Below are 24,758 nucleotides of genomic sequence, written 5' to 3'. Positions count from 1 at the left end.
AATTAATGCCTTACCAGACATTTATTTACATAGAGCTTATTCCTGGAATGTGTGTGTGCATGTGCATATGTGTGTATGTATGCATGTATGTAGGCATGCATGGTGAGTTTTAAATCAAATGTATGTTTGGGAACCATTTTTTACATATCATCAATAAAACTGATACAAAGAGACAAACCAGATATTACATATAGTTATTGCCAGTATTGCAAGTATATATTTTATTATTAGACTGATAATCAAGAAACCCTGTAATTTATGTCCATATGAAGTTTAAACCTAAAGTTTGAAGTTGGATCTATTATAATATTACTTATAGTTTACTTACATAAACCTCAATGCTTGCCTAAAGCTTTTGCAAAAAACCACAAAACATTACACATTTTTTACTCAATAATAGAAGTACCTAGTAGCCATGTCTGTGGGTAACATCTTTCCTAAGCTCAATTAATCAGGAACACTTATCTAGAGTTGCTTATGTGTCAGACACTCTTGCAAGCACTTTACACACATATTAAAGTTTAAAAGCTTCATCACAACTTAAAAGGTGAGTCCAATTCCTATGCCTACTTTTACAGATGGAGAACAAGTCACGCTTAGTTGTGATGGAAGGAAAAGCGGAGATTTAAACACAGAAAGAGTGTGTGTTCTTAACCATTCACAATGCTCTTTGATGAACTGAGTGTTGCTCCACACTTCTATTTTTCAGTGATATCATCTCATCATTATTAGGCTTAGGGCGATAATAGTAGGCCTAGATAATAATTCGCTGTGAATTAGTCGATCCTAGAAGGGACTGTTTGTTCTTTACTAAAACTGATGCCTTCTGGTAAGATCACTCAAGCCATCTTGTGTATCTGGTTTTGAATTTGTCTGAATCATTCTCTGGTTCAAAGGCCATCTTCAAAGGTGGTAGTTTCTTGTATTTAGTTTGCTTATTTCTTTCCAAAATTAATTTTGGTGTCCAGTTTAATTAATTGATTCATTAAAAGTTTTAGTGTGTCTGTGTGTGTGTGGTGTAGAACTGGCTAATGTCAAGCTAAGTGAAGTGAAAAATATAGCTTCCGTCAGTCATTTGAGAAAATTACGTGGTTGACTCCTCTTCCAGGAGGATGGCAGTGACCTGGAGTGCCAGTGTGAGGAAGAAGAAGTATTTGTGGATTGGGAAGAGACCATAAATGTTACCAGTGAGCATCCTAGAATATACTTTCTTGCATTATCAAAAGCCTAACCAACGAAGAAGCTTTTTACTTCTTTTCTGAGTCTACTACATATATGTTGTGTTTCTGTATACATTTGCATGGTCTTTTTAAATTGTTTTGCATATATAAATACCAAAATTTAAATGTACTATCATTGCTTTTTAGAATTAATATATCTTCTCCTAGTTAAATTTCAATTAGGTATTCTAGGAGCCCATAACTAAATGAAGCTTTTTCTATAGTCTATTAATAACTGATCATCAAAACTTTTCTGCTGATTGTGGTTCCCTTACACATAATGGAATCTTGGGTGGGGCAGTGATTGTTAATACAGATGATAATCTGCATAATATTTTGGCCTTTTACTTTATATTTTTAAAAAATGTGGGGAGGGGAAATCAAAATCTTTTAAGAAAAGGACAACCAGGCTTGTAACAGCTCAGTTAAATGTTAATATTCTACCGTCCTAGAGTTGAAATCCTAGTCAAAGCTCAGTTTTTTTGTTTTTCTTTCCCATTCCAGATATCTCCATCCTGGTGGTTATGCTTGTCCTGGGTATTATCAGCGTTGGGGCTATTGCATTATTAATCCGTCACCAAAAATGTATTAAACTGAAACGAGTTCAGAGGTATGTCTGTATTTTCTATGTGTTGAAGAAGACCATGATTGTCAATATATTGATACCAATATATATTGGTATCTGAATACCAATATTCAGATATTGATAGGTGTGAAGTATAACCTCATATCAAAGACCAAGTAAGTGTAGCAGTAAATCAACTTCTTACCCTAATACTTATCTCAGTGGTTCTTTTAAATACTAATTTTGGTTGCTCCCTCATAGTTAATTGTTGTAGAGTATAACCTGAATATCAGTCTTTTAAAACCCCCCTAGATGGTTTAATGCCAACCACAAGCTCCTCCCATATCTTGTGTCAGTATTTGACTTTCTTCCTGACAGCCCTCCTCGAGATGTGCGGGGAGTGGAGAATAAAGGATACTTCGGTGATGAGCAGCAGACGAGGACCGAGCCAATCCTACCCGATATCCATCCCCTACACGTAAGACAATTGCGTTTGCAGCAGTTGATTAATTAACTAAAAAGCAGTTGAATGTGTGTTTGAAGTGGAACCAACCCTAAAGCTAAATGAGGTAGGAGATGCAGAACAGTTTAACACAATTTCACGCCATCAAGTCCAGTCTACACATGGGGAAGGAGCAGATGGCAGGACCCAAACAAACCAAGACACTATACTTCAGAGCAAACTACATTGGGTGAGTAAAATATTGCTTTGTGCGCCACTGGGAGAAATACAAACATAAACTGTATTCTGAAACAAAAACAAGTCTTAATAAATGTAAAAGAGTTGAAGTCATACAAAATATGTTCTCAAGAAAAGTCATATTAAAAATCAGTAACAGGAAGAAAGATACTGGGAAAGTCTCCAATTAAAAATTAGAAAAGTTTCAAGGAACCATAGACCAAAGAAAAAAATCAAAAGAAAAATTAGAAAGTATTTTAAACTATAAGAAAATGAAACACAGCATTTCAAAATGTATAGGGAACAGAGAAATTAGTAATTTAAGGAAAATTTATAGTGCTGTTTATGTTAGAAAAGGAGCAGATCAATGACCTCAACTTTCAAAACTTTAATACAGAAGTAAAACAAATAAAGAATCCGTGTAAGCAGAGAACAGGAAAAAATAAAGTATTAGACTTGTTACCAATTAAATAGATAACAGAGAAAATCAATGAACACAAAGCCATTTTGTAGAGAAAAATTAATAAATCTTATAAACCTTTAGCCAGAGTGATCAGAAAATAATAAGAGAACACAGACTGTCAGGAATTGTGGGGGCAACTTTGCCTGCAAATCCTGCCATAGATGAAAATAAAACTACCAAGGCATGATCTGCTTGGGGAGGAGAGGTGGTCAATTTCTCACAGGAGAAAGACCAAGAGCCCCTTTTTCAAGGGCTTTTATTAGGTTAGGTTCGTAATACACAGGAATATAGGTAAAGCTCATCAATCAATGTCAGGCAGCAAAGATCAAACAGCAGATAACATTTCAAAGAGATCTGAGGGCTTAGTCTGAGTCAGTGTCTGTCAGGTAAGGGGTTTGCAAAAACTTTGGGAGACACACTCATTTCCTGCTCAGACCCTTAACATATGAATGAAAGCATTCTTAGCAAAACAGGCTTCACAGGACTTTGTGAATTCTTTCTTATCCCAATCACCCAGGATCCCACTCCGGGCAAAGGGCTGCACTGCCTTCCCCATCACAGGTTTTTAGGCTTAAGTGGATTAGAGCCAGGAAGCGCTTCTCCCACATGGAAATGGGGACTCAGGCTATGTCAGAATAGCCGGGGGGTGAGAGTCCATCACCCTCTCTTTGCTGCAGCCCCCCCCAAGTCCTCCCATGAGGGCCTCCCAAGTGACTGTGTCTGGCTTAAGTTGCCCCCCCCCCCTCTGAGGGGTCATACCCATCATTGACGAACTGACCAAGCATTGGGGGCAGAGATGGATGAAGCAGAAGCAGCGCTGCTGCCAGGGAGATAAGCTTTGTCTCCTTGGTTCACAGTCTGAAGGTCGCTCACTCAGTTTTAGCCATGGGGGCAGTTACAACTCCTGAAACCAGGCAGAGCAGTTCCCAAAAAGGAATCAGAAAAGTGACATCACAGGAGATTATATTTCAATATGACAGTGTAATGAGAGAGTAAACTTTTTCAAAGTTACAAATTACCAAGCTTACTCATGAATAAATAAACAACCTGAATAGTCCTTTATTTAGTAAAAATATTGTGTTTGTAGTAAAAATCTTTCCACAAAGAACACACTGTGCTCATATGGTTTTACTGGTGAATTTTACCAAATGTTTAATGATGAAATAATACCAATTCTATGTAAACTCTTCCAGAAAAAGAGAGAAAAGGGATACTTCCCAACTGATTTCATGAGGACAGTATTTCTCTTTTACCCTCCTAGACAAAGTTATTACAACAGAAAAATCTGCTTGTCAATACTTCTAATAAGTATAGGTGCACAAACTATTATTAAATTTTAGCCAGTTAAACCTCACAATATATAAAAAGGATAATGCATTGTGACTGGTTGAGATTAATCCCCAGAATGCAAGGCACACTTACCGCTTTAAAAAATCACTCAACCTAATTCACTATATTATCAGACTAAAATAATACAATCATATGACCATCTCAATAAAAGCAGGAAAAGTATTCAAAAAAGATATAATATCTATTCCTGATTAAACTCAGTAAACTTGAAATATAAGGAAACTTACTGAACCTGATAAAAGGCATCTACCAAGAAAACCTACAGCTACTATCATAGTCCTGGGTGAAAGGCTTACTTTTTCTCTAAGATTTGGAACAAAGCAATGAAGTTCACTCCCACTACTTATGTTCAACATTTTACTTGGGATTAGAGCCATTACAATAAGGAAAAAATTATAAAGAAAAAGTAACTTCTTTTGACTTACAGAAGATGCAATCATCTACAGAAAAAAACCTGTCATGAAAAAAGTAAATTTAATAAGACTTCAGGATACAAATCAATATACAAAAATCTGTTGTGTTTCCATATACAAGCAAAGAACAATCCAAGAAAAGCAAATGAAATAACAAAATATCATTCACAATAGCATGAAAATGTGAAATACTTCAGGATAAATCTGACAAAATTGTAAGCCTAAACACAGAAACTAAGAAACTAAGAAACACCATTGAGAAAAATTAAAAACAAAGATAAATGGAGTAAAATACATGTTTATGAGTCAAAAGACTCACTATTGTTGGGTTGCCAGTTCTCCACAAATTGATTTTTTGATTCAAAACAATGCTAATTATAGTATCAGCAGAATTTTTGGTAAAACGAATAAATAAATTAGCAAAGTTGTAGAATAAAAACAATGAACAAAAATTAACTATATTTTATATACTAGCAAAAAATGAGAAAATAAAATCTAAAATATAATATGAAATACTACGAAAATATAAAATATTTGGGTAAGAAATAAACTGACAATCTCCACAGGTAATGGCTTGTTTAGTGCCTTTAACAACTGTTCGCCAGTGCATTCAACTCACAAAATAAGCAAAAACAACGCCTATGAGTGCAGATTAAGAAGCTATAAAGGCATTTTTAATTTCTTCACCAAAGAATATACTTACTGATTAGAGAGAGAGAGAAACATCAGACCACTGCCTCCCATATGCACCCTGACTGGAGACTGCACCTGTGACCCAGGTATATGCCCTGACTGGGAATCAAACCCACAGACTTTTGGTGTAGGGGACAATGCCCCAACCAACTTAGCCATCTGGCCAGGGGCAAAGGCATTTCTTTAATAAAAGTCAATTAATGAAAAAAGCATTCTTGATAAGATTATACGTATGAAACTAGCCCTGGCTGGTGTGGCTCAGCTGGTTGAGCACTGGCCTGTGAAGCAAAAGGTTGCTGATTCGATTCCCAGTCAAGGCACTTGCCTGGGTTGCAGGCCACATCCCCAGTAGGAGGCGCACAAGAGGCAACCAGACATTGATGTTTCTCTCCCTGTCTTTCTCCCTCTCTTCCCCTCTCTCAAAAAATAACTAATAAATAAAATCTTCAAAGATTATACCCATGAAACTGCACAATGGGACTTTCTTGGAGAGAGTATAAACTTTCCATTTTGAAGTGAACTATCAACTGACCATTGTTAGGTGCCAATGCCAGTGAAAATATAACGATGCCAGTACTTTAAATTGGGGGGTTTGGGGGCTCATGGCGGTCTGGTTACACAGCTCCAGAGGTTTGGGGCGCTTTGCCCCAACCCTGCCTGGCCCGTGAGCCCCGTGTTTCCTTCCTGCACAATAATGAAGAGCTTGCGGCCACCCTGCCCCCAGGAGCACACCTGACTGTAGAGCAGAAATGCTTCTACTGACCCTCACTCAAATACTTAGGGACAGACAGGTCATCTTTCTCCAATTGTGCGATGGTTTGTTATTTTCACCCATTTGCTCTTTTTATTATGCCAGTGGTGACCCAGAGGTGATGAACGTAAGTCTTGTGTCCAACCGAATGGATAGAAAATATCCTGTGATCATGTTTTAAGCTTATACTACAATTTTGTTAGATGAAATCATATGTCAATGTTACATAATTGCCTGAGGTTTAAGTGAGAAAGCGTATGTAAATGTACTTAGCATAGTTCTTGGTATATATTTAGCACCTAATGTACCTTTATTATCAACTATGCATCATGTGCTGTTGCAGTACTTTCATAATTACAGTTTCCTTAAATTAATATGCAAAGCAGGTGCACTCCCACAGAAGCCAGTGGGGGAAGGTGGCCTGAGCATGTGACTGGTGGCATAGTGGCAGAAGCCAGGAAGAAGTTTAAATAGAACTGGGACATATGGTTACTTTCTAGAATGTGAGCTTCTGCAGGACCTTTGACTTTACAGTTAAATGAGGAACTTAATAAATATTTAAAATATGAATAAACTTGCTACTAATGGTGTGTATACCATAATATGTTATAAATGTAGATTGTATAGGAGAGTTGGGCCCTCAAATCTCATGTTTAGTCTTGTTGTATTATTTGTCGTAAAATTATAAACATAATAATAATTTAGTCTGTGCTTGTCTGACACGATATTTACCCATCAAAGACCAGTTCTCAGCAAAATTGTTAGGGAACAGTGTGTCTTTCTCGTCCTTTCCTGGTTGCATTAGTGGTGCCTAGTGACATTTCCCTCTTGCGCCAATGCTTTCACTTGGTCCTGTTGCCACAGGAACTTGCTTTCTGGTTATATTGCCATCCACAGGTGGTGACAGAAAGCACTTTACAGGGGTGACCTCAGTCAGGCACATCTGCATTACCACAGTAAGTTCCCAAGGCCCTCGAACACCCTCAAGGTGCAAAGGGATAGCATTGCTTGTGGAGCTGCAGGCCCCCAGACAGTTAAAGACACTACGATTTGGAGGCTGGCAGACTTGCCTTGTGCAACTCACAGCATGATACATAGAGAATTTTTCGTCCATTCTTATCTGAGTCTAAGGTCTTAGACTCAGCTCTCACAAAAGAACAACCTAGGGAAAAAGACAGTTTCTGTGTATTTTAATATTTGTACATTTACTAGGGCTGTGTCCCAGGGATGGCTGGAAAATTTATTTCATAGGCTTGGTAAAGACTCGTACTTGCTTGACCACTAATTGCAGGTTCATAGTGTGACCTGTCAGAGCAAAGAACTGCAGAGTCCTTGCAGAGACTTCCAGTTGGCTCTTCCAGTCCTCGTTGCGTCACACTGGTGTAGTCCCTTGCCTCCATTCTGTTGGTTGTGCCTGTCGGTTCATTTCGGTAATAATTTTGAGGGCACTTAAACATTCATCGGGTCCTTGAAATGATCTGATAATATCAGTCTCAGATTTGAGGCAGAGAGAGAGCACTTTCTATGCCTCAGCAGGGCTGGGGTTTGGACAAGAGGAGCCCAGTGGCTCATGCAAGCACACGGTCAGGTGCGGTCTTTATTTAAAATATTGACGTTGCGTCCATCATGAATTCTTGGAAGTTAGCTTTCTAATATTATCACTGAGTCTGAATGTGCCTCTTTTCAGTGTTGCTTTGGAGTTGAATGCCTCGCTCACCTCACCTGGTCCTGGCCCTGGATTTCAGGGGTCAAAACCCAGTGATGGTTTCCAAGGAGGCCTTAATCAGCCCGGGGATTGTCCACTGACTAAGGAGATGCGTTCTCTGATCAGTACTGACAAGGGAGAAGCAAATAAGCCAAATGAGCACACCCATGCATTAGAGACTGGGTCACAAAAGAGATATCACAGGATCTCTAGGGTCAACCGAAATGCTCTAGTCTCTTGGTCGACATCCGTATTCTCAAGGTCAGAGTAGGGTAGTTCTTATTCAGAACTGGGTGCTGAAAGCACCATAACTCTCAACTGTGTATTTTTAAAATTAGCAATTATCATTACATTGTCTTTCTTTGTGGCTAAAAGGGTGTGATTAAGATAGTTGTCATCCTGTACTTCTGCAGACTCAGCCTGTCACACGAGAGGGTCTCAAGGATGCTGCACACTCAGCCAGTGCAGTCTGCTTCCATAGGTGGCCCTCCTGCAATTTCAACAGAGAGGCTTTTTGAGTGAAAGTCTAGCACTTGAAACGCGTTTGGGAATCTCTTACCAAATGTATTATGGAAGAGATTCACAAAGCTTACAAGGAAAAATAGTTTCTGATAAGACTTCCCTTAACCAGAACCATCTCCCCCAGCCTGTCTCGTAGAAATTTACATACTGTCTTAGAGTTTTCATATGAATGAAGAAGAGGTTGTCTGCATGTGTCTGTGCTCATGCGCATGTGTGTCCATGTGTGATAGCTGGTGTGGTTCCTGACAGAACAACATTTACTTACTACAGAAACCTGCAATTAGAGAATGGAGAGGACTCACAGATTCTGCAGCAGGTGGTCCCTCCCTGTTTTCACATTGTTCTGTGAAAGCATCCTTCTGTGTTTTTTGGTGCATCTTCATTGACTGGCTGGGGATATCCTCAGCTCTAATCAAAAGAATAGGTTGGTTGAAATGTTTTCCCCTGATACGTTAACATTTTAACAGACAATCCAGCCGAGCATGTCTTAATTCAAGAGTTTCCAACCCAACCAAAGCAGCGAGCTGGTTTGGCTTATCAGTGCTGATACCATTTAGAAACAGCAACAAAAATGAAACTTCTTCCTCAAATTTTTTCTTGGCTAGAGTATACACACCAGTGGGTTCTCGTGAAGTGTTTTAAAGGACATAATAGTACTGGTAAGGACAGAAAAGGTATTTCTAGTGCCAATTTTTTCATAACTACTTTACCAAAGTTTTCACTTACCCAACCAATAAGCGACTGTATCTGAGGGATTATTTCACTTTTGAATGATTAAGTCTGTGTTAGAAAATTTATCAAAGATGTGATTTGCGTCAAAGGCAGACAAGATTAGGACTGTTTGGCTACATCTCAGAGTTTTTGTTTCCTTTCCTTCTTTCATTTGCTCCCTGATTTTGGTTGAGCTCCTGCGATGTGCTGGGTTAATATGCAGCTTTCCCCTGCAAAGCGTCCTGACAGGAAGCCCTGCCCAGCGCACTGTCATTGCTGGAACGGAGAAGTATGTTTCCAATGGCCCTACCACTTCACAATGATGTCTGTCTCATACCAGAGAGAGAAGAGGGACACTCCTAGTGCAAGCAAAGTGGCTTCTTGTAATGAAAAACCAAATGATTTTTTCCTTTGTGACAGGCCTGTTTGTTTTACAATAACTGCCTACTTGGCCTTGGTTAAGGAGAGCCAAATATAGCAGGATCCAGAACAGTTATTATAATTAGTAGATATAAATAAGTAACTGAAGTAGAACATGTTTATAGATTTTACCAAAAAAACTCGTTTTTTTGACCACATGTTTCTGTTTAGAGTTTGAAGTTGGATACCCAGAGTGGCTGCACAAGGCCGAGTTGAAGCTCCTGGACACAAAGCCTTCACAGCACTTCCTCACTGTGTGCTGTACAAATTTGGGTAGTTTTTCAAGTGCTCTTTGTCTGAACAGAAAATGTGGAAGAGACACAACTTCCTTCTGTCGTATTTGCCTGTATAATTAATAGTCTGTAGTGCAGACATGCTATAAAAATTGTATTTGTCAAATCCTCGTTAGCTTAATACAAACACAAACAGTCTCCTTGCTCTGGTATTTTCTTACAAAAATGTTAGTCTAGACTCTTAAAAAAGAGTCCAAACCTTGAGGATAATAAATTACACTCTGAGTCTAAGAAGCAAAAAACACTTTATAAAATGTATTTCTTTGGGAACATGGAAGAACCTACTTGTCTTAATTTGAACGTGACATGATTACCACTAATTCTGGTTTAAATGAAATCCTCTCCTACAGAAATGCCAAGAAATTCAGTGTGGGAAGGCATCAGTTCCACTAGGTCATTAAAAGCAGACAACTGTTTTACTCATTTCCTATCAGGAAGGGGACAGAATAGTCACCCTAATTGCAGAGCAGTTCTTAAAATTCTGTTGGCAGCAGCAGAGGACTTGAAATGTTCCTAGCGAGTTCTCAATTTCTAGAATGTAATTCCAAATTCCTAAATCTTTAGAATTCCTTAAGAACCTGACGGAGAAGTCACAGGGTCACAAGAATTTCAGAAAATTAACTCCAGTGGAGAAGAACTTTGATTCCCACGAAGGGCTGCAAGATCCTTACAGTGTATGGATTTGAGTGCTTAATAAGGGACCCCTGTGCTGTCTCCACAGGCCCTGACAGTTGGTTCCATGGGTGGGGTGTCCTGGGAGTGATTTCAGCTACTGCTTACACTGAGGCTTCTCAGCGAGTTCTCTTGTGCTCTCTGCTTTCCTTTTGTGAACTATTAAAGCTGTATGCCATTATTTTTTTTATTCAGTGAAATAAAGTTTCCGAGTGATAAATGCAATTTTTATGATTCAATTAAATAAAAGCTGCAAGTCAAGGAAGAAGGCTGTCCCCGGGTGAGGTTTTTGTTGCCCTGCCGGCTGGCTAGAGAGGAGCAGTGAGCTCGGACAGCAGTGACCGTGCACTTCGGACCCAGGCGACACCACACGTGCCTGTTGTTCTGATGAACACCGTTCCTCAATTAGAAAAAACACTGGTGAATGTGTACTTAAAGCAGAAGATGTGAATTTAGACATTTTATGTAAATTTATGAAAAAAGAGAAATCCTATATAAAATATAAAACCTTGTATATACTAACTAGCAAGCACTAAATCCTCTGATGGCCAAAATGAAGAGATAGTCACGTATTTGTACTCACCTGAACAATGCTATGGTGATGAACAGTATACGTTTTGGTGATATAATATCCCTCCTACAAAGGGATAGTCTTCTTGATTTGTTATTGTTCCCATTACTGTCCTTCCAGAGAACTCACCGTCACCAAGCACTTCCTCTGCCTTGGGCTCCACGTTCCCCCAACTATTCGTTTCTAGTGATTTTTTCCCCAAATTTCTTCTCTCCCTCCAATTATGAATATGTCTGCTACCCCATATTGCCATGTCTCATTGCTTCCTGCTCAGATAATCACTCTAGACTTCTAAGCTGTTTCCCTCTCTTCTGAGAGCTAAAGCCCTCTTCTATTTCAGGTAGTGTGCTTCATGCTTGCCCATACTGCATCTGCCAGCCCTTCGAGGTGTTACCTGCATGCCTTTCAAATGCTGCCACAGTCTGCTCTATTTCTCAGGGACCTCCTTCCCATGTGTGTGCATCAGGGGGGTCCAACCACGGGCACCCCTGGCTGCATGTGGCCCAGGGTGGCTGTGAATGCGGCCCAACTGAAAATTGTAAATTTACTCAAAATGTTACTTGGTCTTACTACTGAGTTCTATTACTTAGATATGTATATTTTCTGTATCAGTGGTCACAATCTTGGGACCTGCTTGATGATTTTTAAAGATTATCAGAAGGCCTGCTGCATAATTAGGGTTATTATGTGAGGACTTTTTGCTTATTGGTGGTGGCAGATATCACAAAAATTATGCACAGACTTTTTTTTTAGCTCATCAGCATTTGTTAGTATTTGTGTATTTAATGTGGGGCCCAAGACAACTCTTCTTCCATTGCGGCCCAGAGATGTTAAAAGGTTGGACACCTCCGGTCTGCATATTACAAAGCCCCTTCAACCTTCTCCCTATTAGTCAGTGACCCCCTTGGAAGTCCCATTCTGTCCCTGGTTATGAGCCAGTTATGATTTCATAGTCTTACTATTTCTGGTTCTTGCCACCTTCAGGGCTTTGAATTCTTTCGCTGGAGCCCACAGCGGCAGACAGGACCCCTGCGGTGCGTGGGCGGGCCTGCTAGGCCTGTGGGCTGAGCCCACTCTCTTCCTCCCGAGTTCCAGGAGCTGCTGGCTGCCCCGCCCTGTGCACAGCTCGAGAACCCTTTCTGACCCTGGCACTTGCCTGAATTTAAACTAGACTGAACTTCAGACAGCCTTGGGATGTGGTGTCTCCGGGTCCTAGGCTATCCTCTGCAGCTGGGCCATATACTCTTGGCCTTGGACAGAGGTGGACTTATCTGGAACCTAAGAGAGCTTGAACTTCAGGGCCCATGATTTATATTGCCCCTTCCAAGACTTTTTATCTAATTTTGTGTTTGTAATTTTTAAAGATATTCAGTGAGCTGGATTAGGGTTGCGGAGGAAGAATTCAAATGATTAATCAGCAAAAGCGCATATAGGAAAGAAATAGGACAAAGATGCATCTTTGTTAGGCTGAAGCTGCAGTCTCAGCAACAATGATGAGGCGCAGACCAGCTCAAAGCAGAATGGGGACGGGGGTACCCGGGAAGGAGAGGAGGGTGGCAGGTTTGACCAGCGATCCACACCCCCACCTACTGACCTGAAAAAGGCTTTTGTGGGCTTGAGCACCCAGGAGCATCACACAGCGTGAAACCCCAGACGGGTGAAAATTGAGTGCGTGAGCTTCCCTCCAACGTGTTCCCCACCCCATGAGCAGATCGGTGGCTGAGGGCAGAACCTTTACCAGCTCAGGGAGTTTGAACAAAACCTCTGCTCAGATCCCTGGCCGCTGAGTGACTCAGATCCAGGGCAACCCACAGAAAAACAGCCCGAAATGTAGAAATATGAAGTAAAACCTGGGCAGAGCCAACAGCTGTACAGAAACACTACAAAAATTAAATCTTAATCCATATTTATTACTATATGTACTACCAAAATGCTACTGCACCAAGGAAGTTTGAGTGTGTCTTTACCTCATTTCTGCCAGGAATGCAGTGGGGGAGATCAAAAGAAAACAAAACCACATTCCCGAAAGAGCATCAGTTATTCTCAAATATCAACCAGCTGCACATACCCACTTTGCCTTTTTCTCAAGGCATCTGTCCTCATGGTTGTGGAATTATACAAAGTACATTGGATACACTAAAACTGGGTAGTCATAATCTAAAGAAATTAATCATTTTCTTATTAGCCTGCACGTGTCTGTACCTGACAACCCATCACAAAGTTCCTGAAATGGCCACTAGGTGGCAATCTATCAAACTAAATCTGTGAGCTAGAAAATTCCATGATTTCATCCCTTTGTAGGACCGCCCTGGGCTTTCAGAATGGTGACTTTAAATCAACTCACTAGGAAATTTGTTTAACAACCTGGTTGTTAAAGATGTAACTCCGGGGGAATTCTGCCACACACCACTTCCTTCTCCACCCAGGTTTTGTGACTCAGACACAGAGACGGGCTATGCTCCTGAACAGAAGCAGGGCTGGGCTAACGCCTGAGAGCTCTGAGTGAGATTTTAAATTGGAAAGATAAATGCTATTTACCCTCCTTTCTGAATTTCAGTCTTCTAACTCAAGTTGACTTGTCAATGGCCCTTGAATGACTCAGCCTTCTGAACACTCCTGTGGGTGTCTTGTTTTTGGTTTTTGTTTTTAATTTTACATGATCTACTTAGCTATGTTTTTTTGAAGACCAGCAAATTCGCCAGTGCTGCTATGGACTGAAGAGCTCCCACTCCCCTGGGGGACACATAATGGCTAGTAAATGTCAGGAAAAGCCACAGCCTGTGTGACTTATATGACTTTGTGATGGGCCATGGACGACAACTGATGTCCCCCCAGTAATCATCACGGGGGAGTGAGAAATATTGATTAGACTCCTGAGCTTATTGGAAGCTTCCTGATCACTTTCTAACCGAAGGTCAGGCTTTCAGGAAACCCAAGAGCTGTCAGGTAGGGAAGGGGCTGTGTCCTGGCCTTGACAGAGTCCATTAACATCTTTCCCCAGGAAAAGCTGTGACTGTGATCCGGGGGTAATGGGTATTGATTGCTAAGAAAAGAAGATACATATAACGTTAAGCCCCAGGGGGTTCTGGGGATAAAAGGCACAGGAAAGGGGCCTTGGGGCTCTCGGGGGTGCTAGGTGGGAAGCAGTACGTCAGAGCTGCCCCATGGAGTCTTAGGTCAGTGAATTTGGAAGTCAGGACTTCTTGCTCAAGGTTACCTGTAATTCACTGCAAAGAGAGCAAATACAGCATTTATTGAGTACGTGCTATTTGTCAGGCACTATTCTAAGTACTTTGTATGTATTATTTCATTTAACTTAAACCAACTCTATGGATTAACTATTATCATCTTCATTTTACAGTGTGAGAAAATGAAAAGCCAAAGTCAAGTAATTTGCTAAAAGACATAGCCAATTAAGTAGTATAGTTAGAATATCAACCCAGGAACTCTAACTCCCAAGAGTATACTTTTAGTCCCCACCACGCTGCTGGCATAAACATCATTTTGTTCAGGAAAAGTCACAGACCCTTAGACTTATCTAAGAGAAATTAGTATGTCTCACTCCCACTCCCATTTTTCATCCACCAAATGCCCCAGACTTCTCAGTCACAGTCACAACCACGCACGGGTTTATGCAGCAAAGAAGGGAAAAGGAAGTCAGGCAGCAGTCACCTCCCATTTCAACCAGACCCTGGCTGGGAAACTGGTGACCAAGGTGGAGCTGTATTGGAAATGCACCTGAGACTTTTAACACTTTTTACTGCTCTCCTGGCCACACCCTAGGGGGCGCTAGTGCCCCTGAAATCATTCTGGGTTTTACAACTAAGTTGTGAAAGATGCTGTCTCAATAGAGCAGGGCTCTGTCTGAGAGATGTTTTATTTAGTTCAGTTCAGCATGCCTGGGAAGGCTCTTTGTTGCTACCTCTACTATCTGTGTGCAGAGAAGGAAAACCAGCCAGTTATTCACACTTGGCAGTAGCCAGAGGTCGAGGGGGTGGCAGAGGTCACTAAAGGGGTGGAGCTTTAGGCGACACCTTCTTTGCTGTCCTAAAGTGAAGAATGCACCAGATGAGTGCGCACTAGAACACCTAGGGAAAGAGAGAGTGTCTGCCCTGGACCCTTCAGACTCCAGGCGCCTGCCAGACCTTCCCAGGTTTTCCATGTGCCGCCCACTGCAGAGCTCCATTATGGGTATTTTACAGACGAGGAAAGTGAGGATAAGAGGTCCCCAGACTTACAGCTGTAAAGAGCAAAACAGAACTAGGAGCATAGGCCTCAGCCAAAGCCCCAATCTGGACTGTTACCCACTCCACTCCAGAGGCTGGCCTGTCGGGTATCGATGTGGATGCGCCAGTGACGGCACAGGTGACTGCTGGCTGACCTGAGCTTAGTTCTGCGAAGAGTGACTTTGATGTAGAAAGGGTCTGGTCGGCAAAGGGCAGTGGGTGAGTCAACATTTTTGTCCTAAAGTGGTAGGGTGTTCATTTTACTTCACATCTTCTCCAGGTTCTTCAAAGTAATGATTAGAGGGAATAACATGTTGAAATTCTTCCCTCTGTTGGTCTATTGTCATTTTAACAGGAATCAAACAGTAATCACCAGATATAAAAATACACCTTATTTTAAACAAATCCTCCAACATTTAAAATCTTTCTCACCCAGTACTTAAACTGATCTTTTTTTCTCATGCAATCTGCATCATTAGCCTCTGGATACAGAAGTTTGTCAGTGACCCGGGGAAAACAGCATGAAACAGTAACAACCTAAAGCTCCGACTCAGGGACATGCCTCTCCTGGTCCACCAGGGAGAGTAGCTGGAGATTAATTTGATCTTCTCTTCAATGGTCCGATGCTCTCTCCAAAGAAGGACATAGTTTAAAATAGCAGTAGCTACTGCAATCTTTAGACTGGCTGGGGGAGGAAAAAAATCACCTAAGTAGCACAATGAGCAAATTTGATGCCTGAATACTAAAGCATGCCAAGCAATTCAGAAGAAAGATAAATCAACGCATCCCATCTCGTTTATGCTGCCCTGATAGTTTACCAGAGTCCTTTTCTGAAAATAACACCAGCTGGACTCGCTCCATAGCCCACCTTCAGGAATGAACTATCGGGCACAAGCCCAGCCTGATGCCCCACACCTCCCTGGGTTCACCGGCCTCTTCAAGTGAAAGAGCTTCAGACTCAGAAGAAAGGTAAAATGACAGACCACGCAGCGTCATTTGTGGGATCACAGCACAGCCAAAGTCACTATCTTCTCACCACCTTCCTCACCCTTCTCCTCTGGGTGACTTTCCTAAAAGCAACAAACAAAAACTAGAGACAGAATAATCATACTTGTAGATTTCAAGGGGAAATTGGCATGAAAATATCAAAATATATTATGGATTGATACCATTTAGGTTCTACTTGGTTAATTATTCATTTACTTCATTTTTAGTTTTTTTTTTCTGTGACTGATTCTAGAGAGAGGAGAAGGGAAGGAGAAGGGGAGGGAGAGAAGCATCAATGTGAAAGAGAAACATCCATCCTGCATTCACCCCGACCGGGGACCGAACTCTGGCATGTGCCCTCACCAAGAATCAGACCCACATCATTTGGTTTTCAGGACAGTGCCCAACCAACTGAGCCACATGGGCCAGGGCATTCACTTCTTTATCTGTCATGCACTCAAGGTGTTGTGACAGGTACATGCAAATGTGCAGTCATATAAAGCTCTGCCCTAAGAAACCCAAGTCTCACGGGAAAGCAAAACAGGCTTCTGCGTGAATTATCACAGAATAATGGGATGAATGGCACCCAGGAAACATTTTAACACATGTGCTAAGGTTTGCCGAGCAGAGAGTTAATACCCTTTTAACTCTTTGGGAGGGAGAATCAGGCGTATGCCTACCAGAGTTTCATGGTCCATTCCTAGTGAGTAGCTAACAGTGTAGCTAAATTGGGAGGTGTTTGGGAAAGTGTGGTCTGAGGGCTGGTCGCAGGTGGGCTGTATGGGAATCCTGAGCTGTTTATCTTAAAGACATTTAAGTGAATTTAAATGACAGTAACATGATCAACCTAGTGTGTTCTGTCCAGGTTGGAAGTTATTAAACGTGAGAGAGACCAGGGATGGTAGAAATGGAGAGGAGCAGACAGCTTCATGAAGCTTCTCATTCCATAGTGAGGGGACAGGGATGAGGTACAGGGAGAGTTTAAATTGGCCTTAGGTTTTTGTTCATGTAGATGCGGCTTCATCGGTCCCTTCACCAACAAAGAGAAGGCGTTCGTGGTTGAGCAACATCCACCATGTGCTCTTTGAGACCTGTGCTCCACCCCATGTACTGCTCTGAGACTGGCCAGCCTCTCCCTTCCCTGGGGTTGGGGGCTCTGGGATCAAAGGGATGTTTTTCTGTTGGGCTGACTTTTAACTTAAGCGTGAACCCAGCCCTGCAGATTGCTGCTCTGTGACTTGTGGTGAGAGGCTCCTTGCCAGGGCGTTCCCTTCCTTGAGTGTTGTAGCCAGTTCCTTTCTGGGTGGGTCTGGGCAGTCGCTGGGCTGGTGCCTGGGCAAAAAAGAGAATGTAAGTGGAGAGGCAGGTTAGGCTGAAGGTCGTATTAGGCATTTTTGGCTGACATGTAAATGAGTACAGTAAATTACCACAATCGTAAGAGCAAATTGGGGGAAATTACTCAGGAAAGTTACCCCCCAAATGCCACTTTAAAATATCTATTCAAGTTATTCAATTATTGAGCTAGAAGCTGACCACCTATTGCAGAATCCTGGACTAGTGGCACAGGGTAGAATGCAACAGAGGCTCATCAAACACTGATTTAGATGAAAAGAAATGTGTTTGCTTTTTTAGGTAAAAAAACAAAGCCCAGTGAAGTTAAGGAACTAGTGGAGAATAACTGAGTTGTTGATAATTTTGGAAATAGTATCCAATCCCCCAGGTGCTCATATCTCTTCAATTAAATTGATGATTGTGAGAGAAATTTTAAATTAGGCTATTTTAACTCCAAGAGAAAATGTACGTGGAAAGAAATGTAATCACACAGAGTATGCTGTTTACCTATGATGGATATTTAAAACAATTTCACTATAACTATTCCGGGAAGTTTAGGAGACAGACATGGTGGGAAAAAGAAGGTAGAAAAGGGATAAGTCTTACATTTTTTAGTTGAAAGAAGATAATTCCTAAAACTGGCTAATTTACAAATGGGAGTATAAGTAACTTACTTAGAAATATGGAGATAGCTGGTGGTGGAAATAACTCACAGTGTTGGACATTTAGTGTGTAATGAGTGGGAGCCAGGAATGAGATAGTGTAGGGAAGAGGCTACTATCTTCCACTATATATACACACACACATATATACACACGCACATACACATGTATACACATATACATATATATACTTTGAATATTATTTGATAATTAAATTATATGTATTTTTATGAAAAATATTTTTCAAGAAGGTAAGGCAGCTGTCCATTGTGGGATTCAGCACTTTAATTAAGAAATTAGATTTCTGCCCGGGCTGGTGTGACTCAGTGGATTGAGCACAAGCCTGCAGACGAAAGGGTCACAGATTTGATTCCCAGTCAGGGCGCAGGCCTGGGTTGCAGGCCAGGTCCCCAGTGTGGGGTGCACAAGAGGCAACTACACATTGATGTTTCTCTCCCTCTCTTTCTCCTTCCCCTCTTTCTAAAAATAAATAAATAAAATGTTTTAAAAAAAAAGAAAACTGCTTTAAAAAAGAAATTAGATTTCTGTCTCCTATTAATGGGTCAGTAACTCTAGACAAGTTAGAGGAAAATGTAATGCTTTTATTTTATGACCGAAACACTCAGAGATGCAGGTTTTCAACCTTCACTATAATTTTCCCCATTGTTTCCAATTGGCTCTCCCTCATGGAGAATGTGGCAGAGCAGGCTGAGGGGAGTGGGTCCTGGGGTAGGTTCAGCAGGCCCTGAGACTGTCCCATCAGCCCTGAGTGGGGCCAGAAGGACAATGTAAAACTGACCGAGAGACAAAAGAGGCTAATTGGGAGGCATCGCTGATTCAGGCCCTTGCAACTGCACTGGGGCCTTGGCCTGAGTGGCTCAGTTTGTTGGAGCGTCATCCCATAAAGTGAAAGGTCACAAGTTTGATTCCCAGTCGGAGCACATGATCAGCCTGCATGTTGTGCAGCCTAATCCAGGATGTGCAAGGAAAAAGCCAATAAATGTCTCTCTCCCCACTCCTCTCTCTAAAAGCAGCAAAAAAAAAGTCCTTCCAGAGGATATTTTCAAAAACTACAATAGAGGGAACATCAGGAGTCCACATATTGAAACCAACTGGAATCGGAGAGCAAGGTAGTCTGTGGGGGACTGGCTGGAATAAGAGGTGAGCTGGAGATGTTCCAGAGCTGGGAGCCCGTGCTGGCTACCAGACTTGTGTGAGTTCTCCGTGCGTGTCCGAATGCGAGAGTTCTTGAATTAAAGAGGGTGGGACAAAAAAGACTGCCAGACTGTCCTATAAAGAGAGGACTCAAAAACTGAACAAATATACTTGTATGTATGCCAACAAATACACAAAGGGTAAGTTGTTCTCTTATTTTAAAATTCAATGCACAATCCAAATAATGAAGAGAAGAGATGACCCGCCAGCAGGCGTCAGGACAAAGCCTCCTTGGCTGCAGTGCTGAACCAGCCTCACGGGATGACAGCATCGCCGGACACCCGACTGGCTTGACAAAACACCCGTCCCCTTTATCACTAAGAACTCTAGCACGGAGGGCTTGTTTCTTCTGGGTGTTGGGTTTACTTACTTCTTTGCTGTAAGGAGCACAGCTAATAGAGTACTATTATAATCGAGGCTTCAATAATAACAGAGTTTTTTTAAGTGATTTGCTATTTTGATTAGATGCAGTAAGAAGAATATCTTGCATTATATTACAGTACTTAGAAGATGACAGTGAAATTTTCCTTTTATCACAAGAATATCTTTTATTAGTGGACTACAGAGGATGTACACTCATATGAGAAGTTGGCATGGTTTTTATAATAACTTTGTCACAAGGAAAACTCTAAAATCCACTAAGCTAATGATGTTAGTACTTGCATTCATGTGGTTAAAGTCCTTCCCCTTTTTCACTCCCCAATTTTTCCACTATGCAGATGTGTGGTATGCAGTTTCCCCCTGGTTACAAAGTTGTTGCTTTGGGCGGGTGCATTTTGGTTCACACTATCCACACCCCTTCTCTGGATCATTCAGAACTTTTAACCATCTGGCTGCCTCTGCTGGGTGCTCTCCGTGTACCACTCAGATTCACTTTCTACCCTTTTCACCCGTTTTGTCCACCCAGGGATGTTGACTTGTGGACTGCCCCAGTGAGACGTTTCTTCTTCTGGCTTCGTTTTGGGCTCCAGCAAAAATTTAGGGAGAAAGAAGTTCTGTTGGGGTTTTGATTTCCCCTCTCTCCAAACAGGCCTGGGGGCTGGACACTGCAGTGCTTCCACACCAAAGCTCGCCCTCTGTAGCAGCAATAATTCATCTCTCTCTCTTTCATTCTCAGTAATAGTTCCCTCCATCGGCCACTTCCAATAAGGGTGGTAAGAGCTAGCTGTGGGTGATAGCCTCAGGGTGCTTTACCATCTTTTTCCAATCTCCTGAAAACCTACCACATCCTTTTGCAAAATAACCAATCCTTCTCTGGCTACTCGTCAATTATCCCATATGAGTGTCATTTGCCTGGACTTCGATAGCTACAAAATCAAAATTCTGCTTAGTTCTTTGCAGAGGTAGGGAAATTACACACCTTTTCCCCTTCTTCAGTGCCACAGGCAATTGCAAGGGCCCTGAAACAAATGACCTTAGATCCAGTTCAAATGCACCAAATATCACAAAATTCAGTTCCTTACAATCTTAAAAAACAGGAAAAAAAAAGTTAAATAATTTAATAATTTTAAATCATTCTCTCTGTCCTTCTCATTGTGCCAGGCTCCTATTCACAACACCCCTTCCGAGCATTAAATGTGCATACAAAGAGACGTCATTTGTGGGGCATGAGGAGAGGAGGCTTGGCTTACAGGTCATTCACTATCCAAGCAAAACATTCTCAGTTCCAATCATCAAATTGGGGGGAGGGGGTTGGGGAAGGCAAGAAACTCATAATCACCAGGTTGGACTAACCATCCAGTTTTCAGACTGGATGATTCCATCCTGACCCTGATAAAGAAAAAGGACTTGGGATTCATTAGGAATTTAGAGAGCATTTCAGGAAAAGGTTATATTTTGTAAAGATAACAAGGCAGAGGGTGACTAGATTGCGGGCAGCAGGTGTTTCGGAATGTGGGAAGATGGGTTAAATGCGTGGACGAAGCTCCTGGATAGAAGAGCTTGAAAGCTAGGAAGACGTAATACAATGAGATGTAGTGGGCAACCATGAACTTCTATACTGAACATGACCAGACCACTGGAAAGAAATCTGTTTCAGCAATTTTGGTGACGTTAACAGGATTAGCAGGATTTTGGAGCTGTCTTTTCTGTTTGGTTGTTTCTTTCTTCCTTCTGGTCCATTCCATTGATCTGAGTCCTGGTTTTCTTCCCATCACTATTCGTTCCCTGTGCATTTTCTTCAGTACTGTCCTCAGAAAGACCGTGTTAGACCCTCAGGAAGATAGGAAAGCCAGTAGAAGCCAAGACAGTGGCCGTGTGGAAGTGTCGAAATCTCCAGTTCAGGGAGCACTGCAGAGAGCTACGCTGCTTTGCTGTATCTAGCTCAGTAAAGAAAGATGGCTGACAAATAGATCATGGACATAGTTCTGCTTGTGGAAACTGCTAAGCTGCCAAAGCATCTCACCCAGAAGTGTTGCCCACAGGAAAGTTTCCCTAATTTCCATTTCTTAAAAAAGGGGTCAGTAATAATTCTGTAGGCCCATGCTACATCTACAGGGACACATTGTTTGATTTGCAGTCTGGAAGGACCAATAATGCAAAAAAAAAGGGCAAAGAGATGACAGTGATCAGAATTGGGTGCAGACAAAGTCCCTTTGGCATGAACTCCAATAAAAACAAGGTCATGAAGTGCCCTCTGCTTTTTAATCACCTAAATGGTCTGCATAGAACTTTTTCTTTTCCTCTCATAAAGAAGGGTAAGAAATACAAAATTAGTGTAGTGGGAAAATAACGTGTTTTTGAATGTTTAAGAAGGGCTAAGATCTGTACTCTGTTCTTTGAATTTCCTCATTTAATAATTGGTTTTGTTAAGCCCAGGGTGTTTAAATAGTTTGTTCAGGTTTACACAGCAAAAGGTTTTAAATTAGGACACCACATCTTCAAAAATGAATGCCTTTCATGTGCTACTCACCTGGTGTAACTGAGCAGAGGTAGTTTGTTTGAATAGTATACAGGCTCAACGCGGCAGATACCAGTTTTCTCCCCGGCATTTTCAGCAGGTGTGCTGCAGAGCTGAGCTCCTGCCTGCTGTAGTCAGCCCTGCATTGCTCTGGTCTTTTTTAAAATATACATTTTACTGATTACGCTATTACAATAGCCTCATTCCCCCTTCATCCCCTTCCACCCTGCACACCACCTCCCACCCACATTCTTCCCCTGTAGTTCATGTCCATGTGTCATAAGTTCTTTAGCTTCTACATTTACCATACTGTTCTTGCCCTCCCCCTGTCTATTTTCTACCTACCGTCTATGCTACTTATTCTCTGTAACTTTTGCCCCTCTCTCCCCTTCCCGCTCCCCTGTTGATAACCCTCCAGGTGGTCTCCATTTCTGTGGTTCTGTTCCTGTTCTAGTTGTTTGCTTAGTTTGTTTTGTTTTAGGTGTGGTTGTTAATAACTGTGAGTTTGCTGTCTTTTTACTATACGTGTTTTTTATGTTCTTTTTCTTGGATAAGTCCCTTTAACATTTCATATAATAAGGGCTTAGTGATGATGAACTCCTTTACCTTGACCTTATCTGAGAAGCACTTTATCTGCCCTTCCATTCTAAATGAAAGCTTCGCTGGATAGAGCAATCTTGGATGTGGGTCCTTGCCTTTCATGACTTTGAATACTTCTTTCCAGCCCCTTCTTGCCTGTAAGGTCTCTTTTGAGAAATCAGCTGACAGTCTGATGGGAACTCCTTTGTAGGTGACTCTCTCCTTATCTCTTGCTGCTTTTAGGATTGTCTCCCTCATTTTAATCTTTAGATAATGTAATGATGATGTGCCTTGGTGTGCTCCTCCTTGGGTCCACCTTCTTTGGGACTCTCTGAGCTTCTTGGACTTCCTGGAAGTCTATTCCCTTTGCCAGATTGGGGAAGTTCTCCTTTATTATTTGTTCAAATAACTTTTCCACTTGTTGCTCTTCCTCTTCCCCTTCTGGTACCCCTATAATTCGGATGTTGGAACATTTAAAGATGTCCTGGAGGTTCCTAAGCCTCTCCTCATTTTTTTGCATTCTTGTTTTTCCATTCTTTTTTGTTTGGTTGTTTCTTTCTTCCTTCTGGTCCATTCCATTGATCTGAGTCATGGTTTTCTTCCCATCACTATTGGTTCCCTGTGCATTTTCTTCATTTCTCTTAGCATAGCCTTCATTTTTTCATCTAATTTACAACCAAATTCAACCAATTCTTTGAGCATCCTGATCATCAGTGCTTTGAACTGTGCATCTGATAGGTTGGCTATCTCTTTGTCCCTTAGTTGTATTTGCTCTGGGGCTTTGACCTGTTCTTCCATTTGGACCATTTTTGTTTTTGGTCTTGTCATGCCTGTTATATATGAGGGGTGGAGCTTTAGGTGCTCACTAGGGCCGGGCAACCCAGTTGCTGGGTTGTGACACTATATGTGGGGGCAGGTCCAAGAGGGAATAATCTCACTTGCTCCATAGTCTGTCACAAACAAACTGGGTCTTTCTGGTGCTGATCCCCATGTGAGTGGGTTTGTGTCATTATAGGACCCTGTGGGTCTCTCCAACGAACTCTTCTGTGAGGCTGGGAGTCTCTCCCAGCACCTCAATCCCCACAGGTGTTTTCAGTTGGTGTTTTGAGGCTTTATTTCCCCACGCAAGGACCCTGGGTTGTGTGGTCTGTCTCACTCCCCAGTTTCCCCTGGTTTATCTGTGCTCAAATGTGGGACCGCCTGATCAGCCAGCCACCTTGGGCACCATGCCCAGCTTCACAATTGCCGCCTCCCTGGGTCTGCCCATTGCCTGGAGACCTTCAAGGCAAACTCCCACTGGGAGTAGGACAGCGCTGGGTTTCTCCCCTGCCCCAAAGCTCACGGCTCTGCTTTAGCAATTGGCCTATTGCTGAGCTGCAGAAACGATTCCTTTTTCCAAGGAAATCTTATGTCACAGATTCAGACTGGTTCAAGGCTAGGAAGGTCACTGAGCCATCCTCTCATTTTTCAGGGGAGGACGCTGACACCCACAGAGCCTAGAGGACTTGCTAGTGAGCAGCCCAAGGGAGCTAGAAATACCTGTCCCTCACCTAGGAGGTCTCCCACTACCCGCGGGGGTTTTTTTTTGGTACCTTCTCCAGCAATGACCCATTAGTGAATGTGTAATGGCCCATTACAGGGCTATTTCAAAAAGAGTACCGTCTATTCATTCAATACTAATCTGGGTCCTCGTGGATTTTATTCCACGTAGAGTGTCTGGGATAAGAAGGGATGGCAGACACCAGTGGGGTTTTCTCTTTCTTTGTGGCCACTTTCCTGGGATGCACCACCCATTAGCCTATATTTTATTAGAGCCCTGTCCACTCCGGT

At 41.9% G+C, this 24,758-nt stretch overlaps 1 protein-coding gene across 1 annotated transcript in view; it reads left to right on the top strand.

Moving 5' to 3' along the window:
* The window catches only part of ADAM7 (ADAM metallopeptidase domain 7), a 63,648-nt gene extending 48,235 nt beyond the window's left edge, over positions 1–15,413 (top strand). The window contains exons 18-23 of the mRNA XM_053668053.1: positions 1,109–1,187; positions 1,725–1,830; positions 2,164–2,263; positions 8,632–8,677; positions 9,664–9,753; positions 15,082–15,413. Coding sequence (XP_053524028.1) covers positions 1,109–1,187; positions 1,725–1,830; positions 2,164–2,263; positions 8,632–8,677; positions 9,664–9,753; positions 15,082–15,413 — 753 coding nt within the window. The remainder of the gene's footprint in view (positions 1–1,108; positions 1,188–1,724; positions 1,831–2,163; positions 2,264–8,631; positions 8,678–9,663; positions 9,754–15,081) is intronic.
* Positions 15,414–24,758: the final 9,345 nt, after the last annotated feature.

This window comes from Artibeus jamaicensis, unplaced genomic scaffold, assembly GCF_021234435.1.
Source record: "Artibeus jamaicensis isolate MK-2021 breed Jamaican fruit bat unplaced genomic scaffold, CSHL_Jam_final contig_477, whole genome shotgun sequence".
In the NCBI taxonomy this organism is placed as follows: domain Eukaryota; kingdom Metazoa; phylum Chordata; class Mammalia; order Chiroptera; family Phyllostomidae; genus Artibeus; species Artibeus jamaicensis.
Note: the sequence above shows the minus strand (reverse complement) of the source record. Positions and strands in the feature narration are given on the sequence as shown.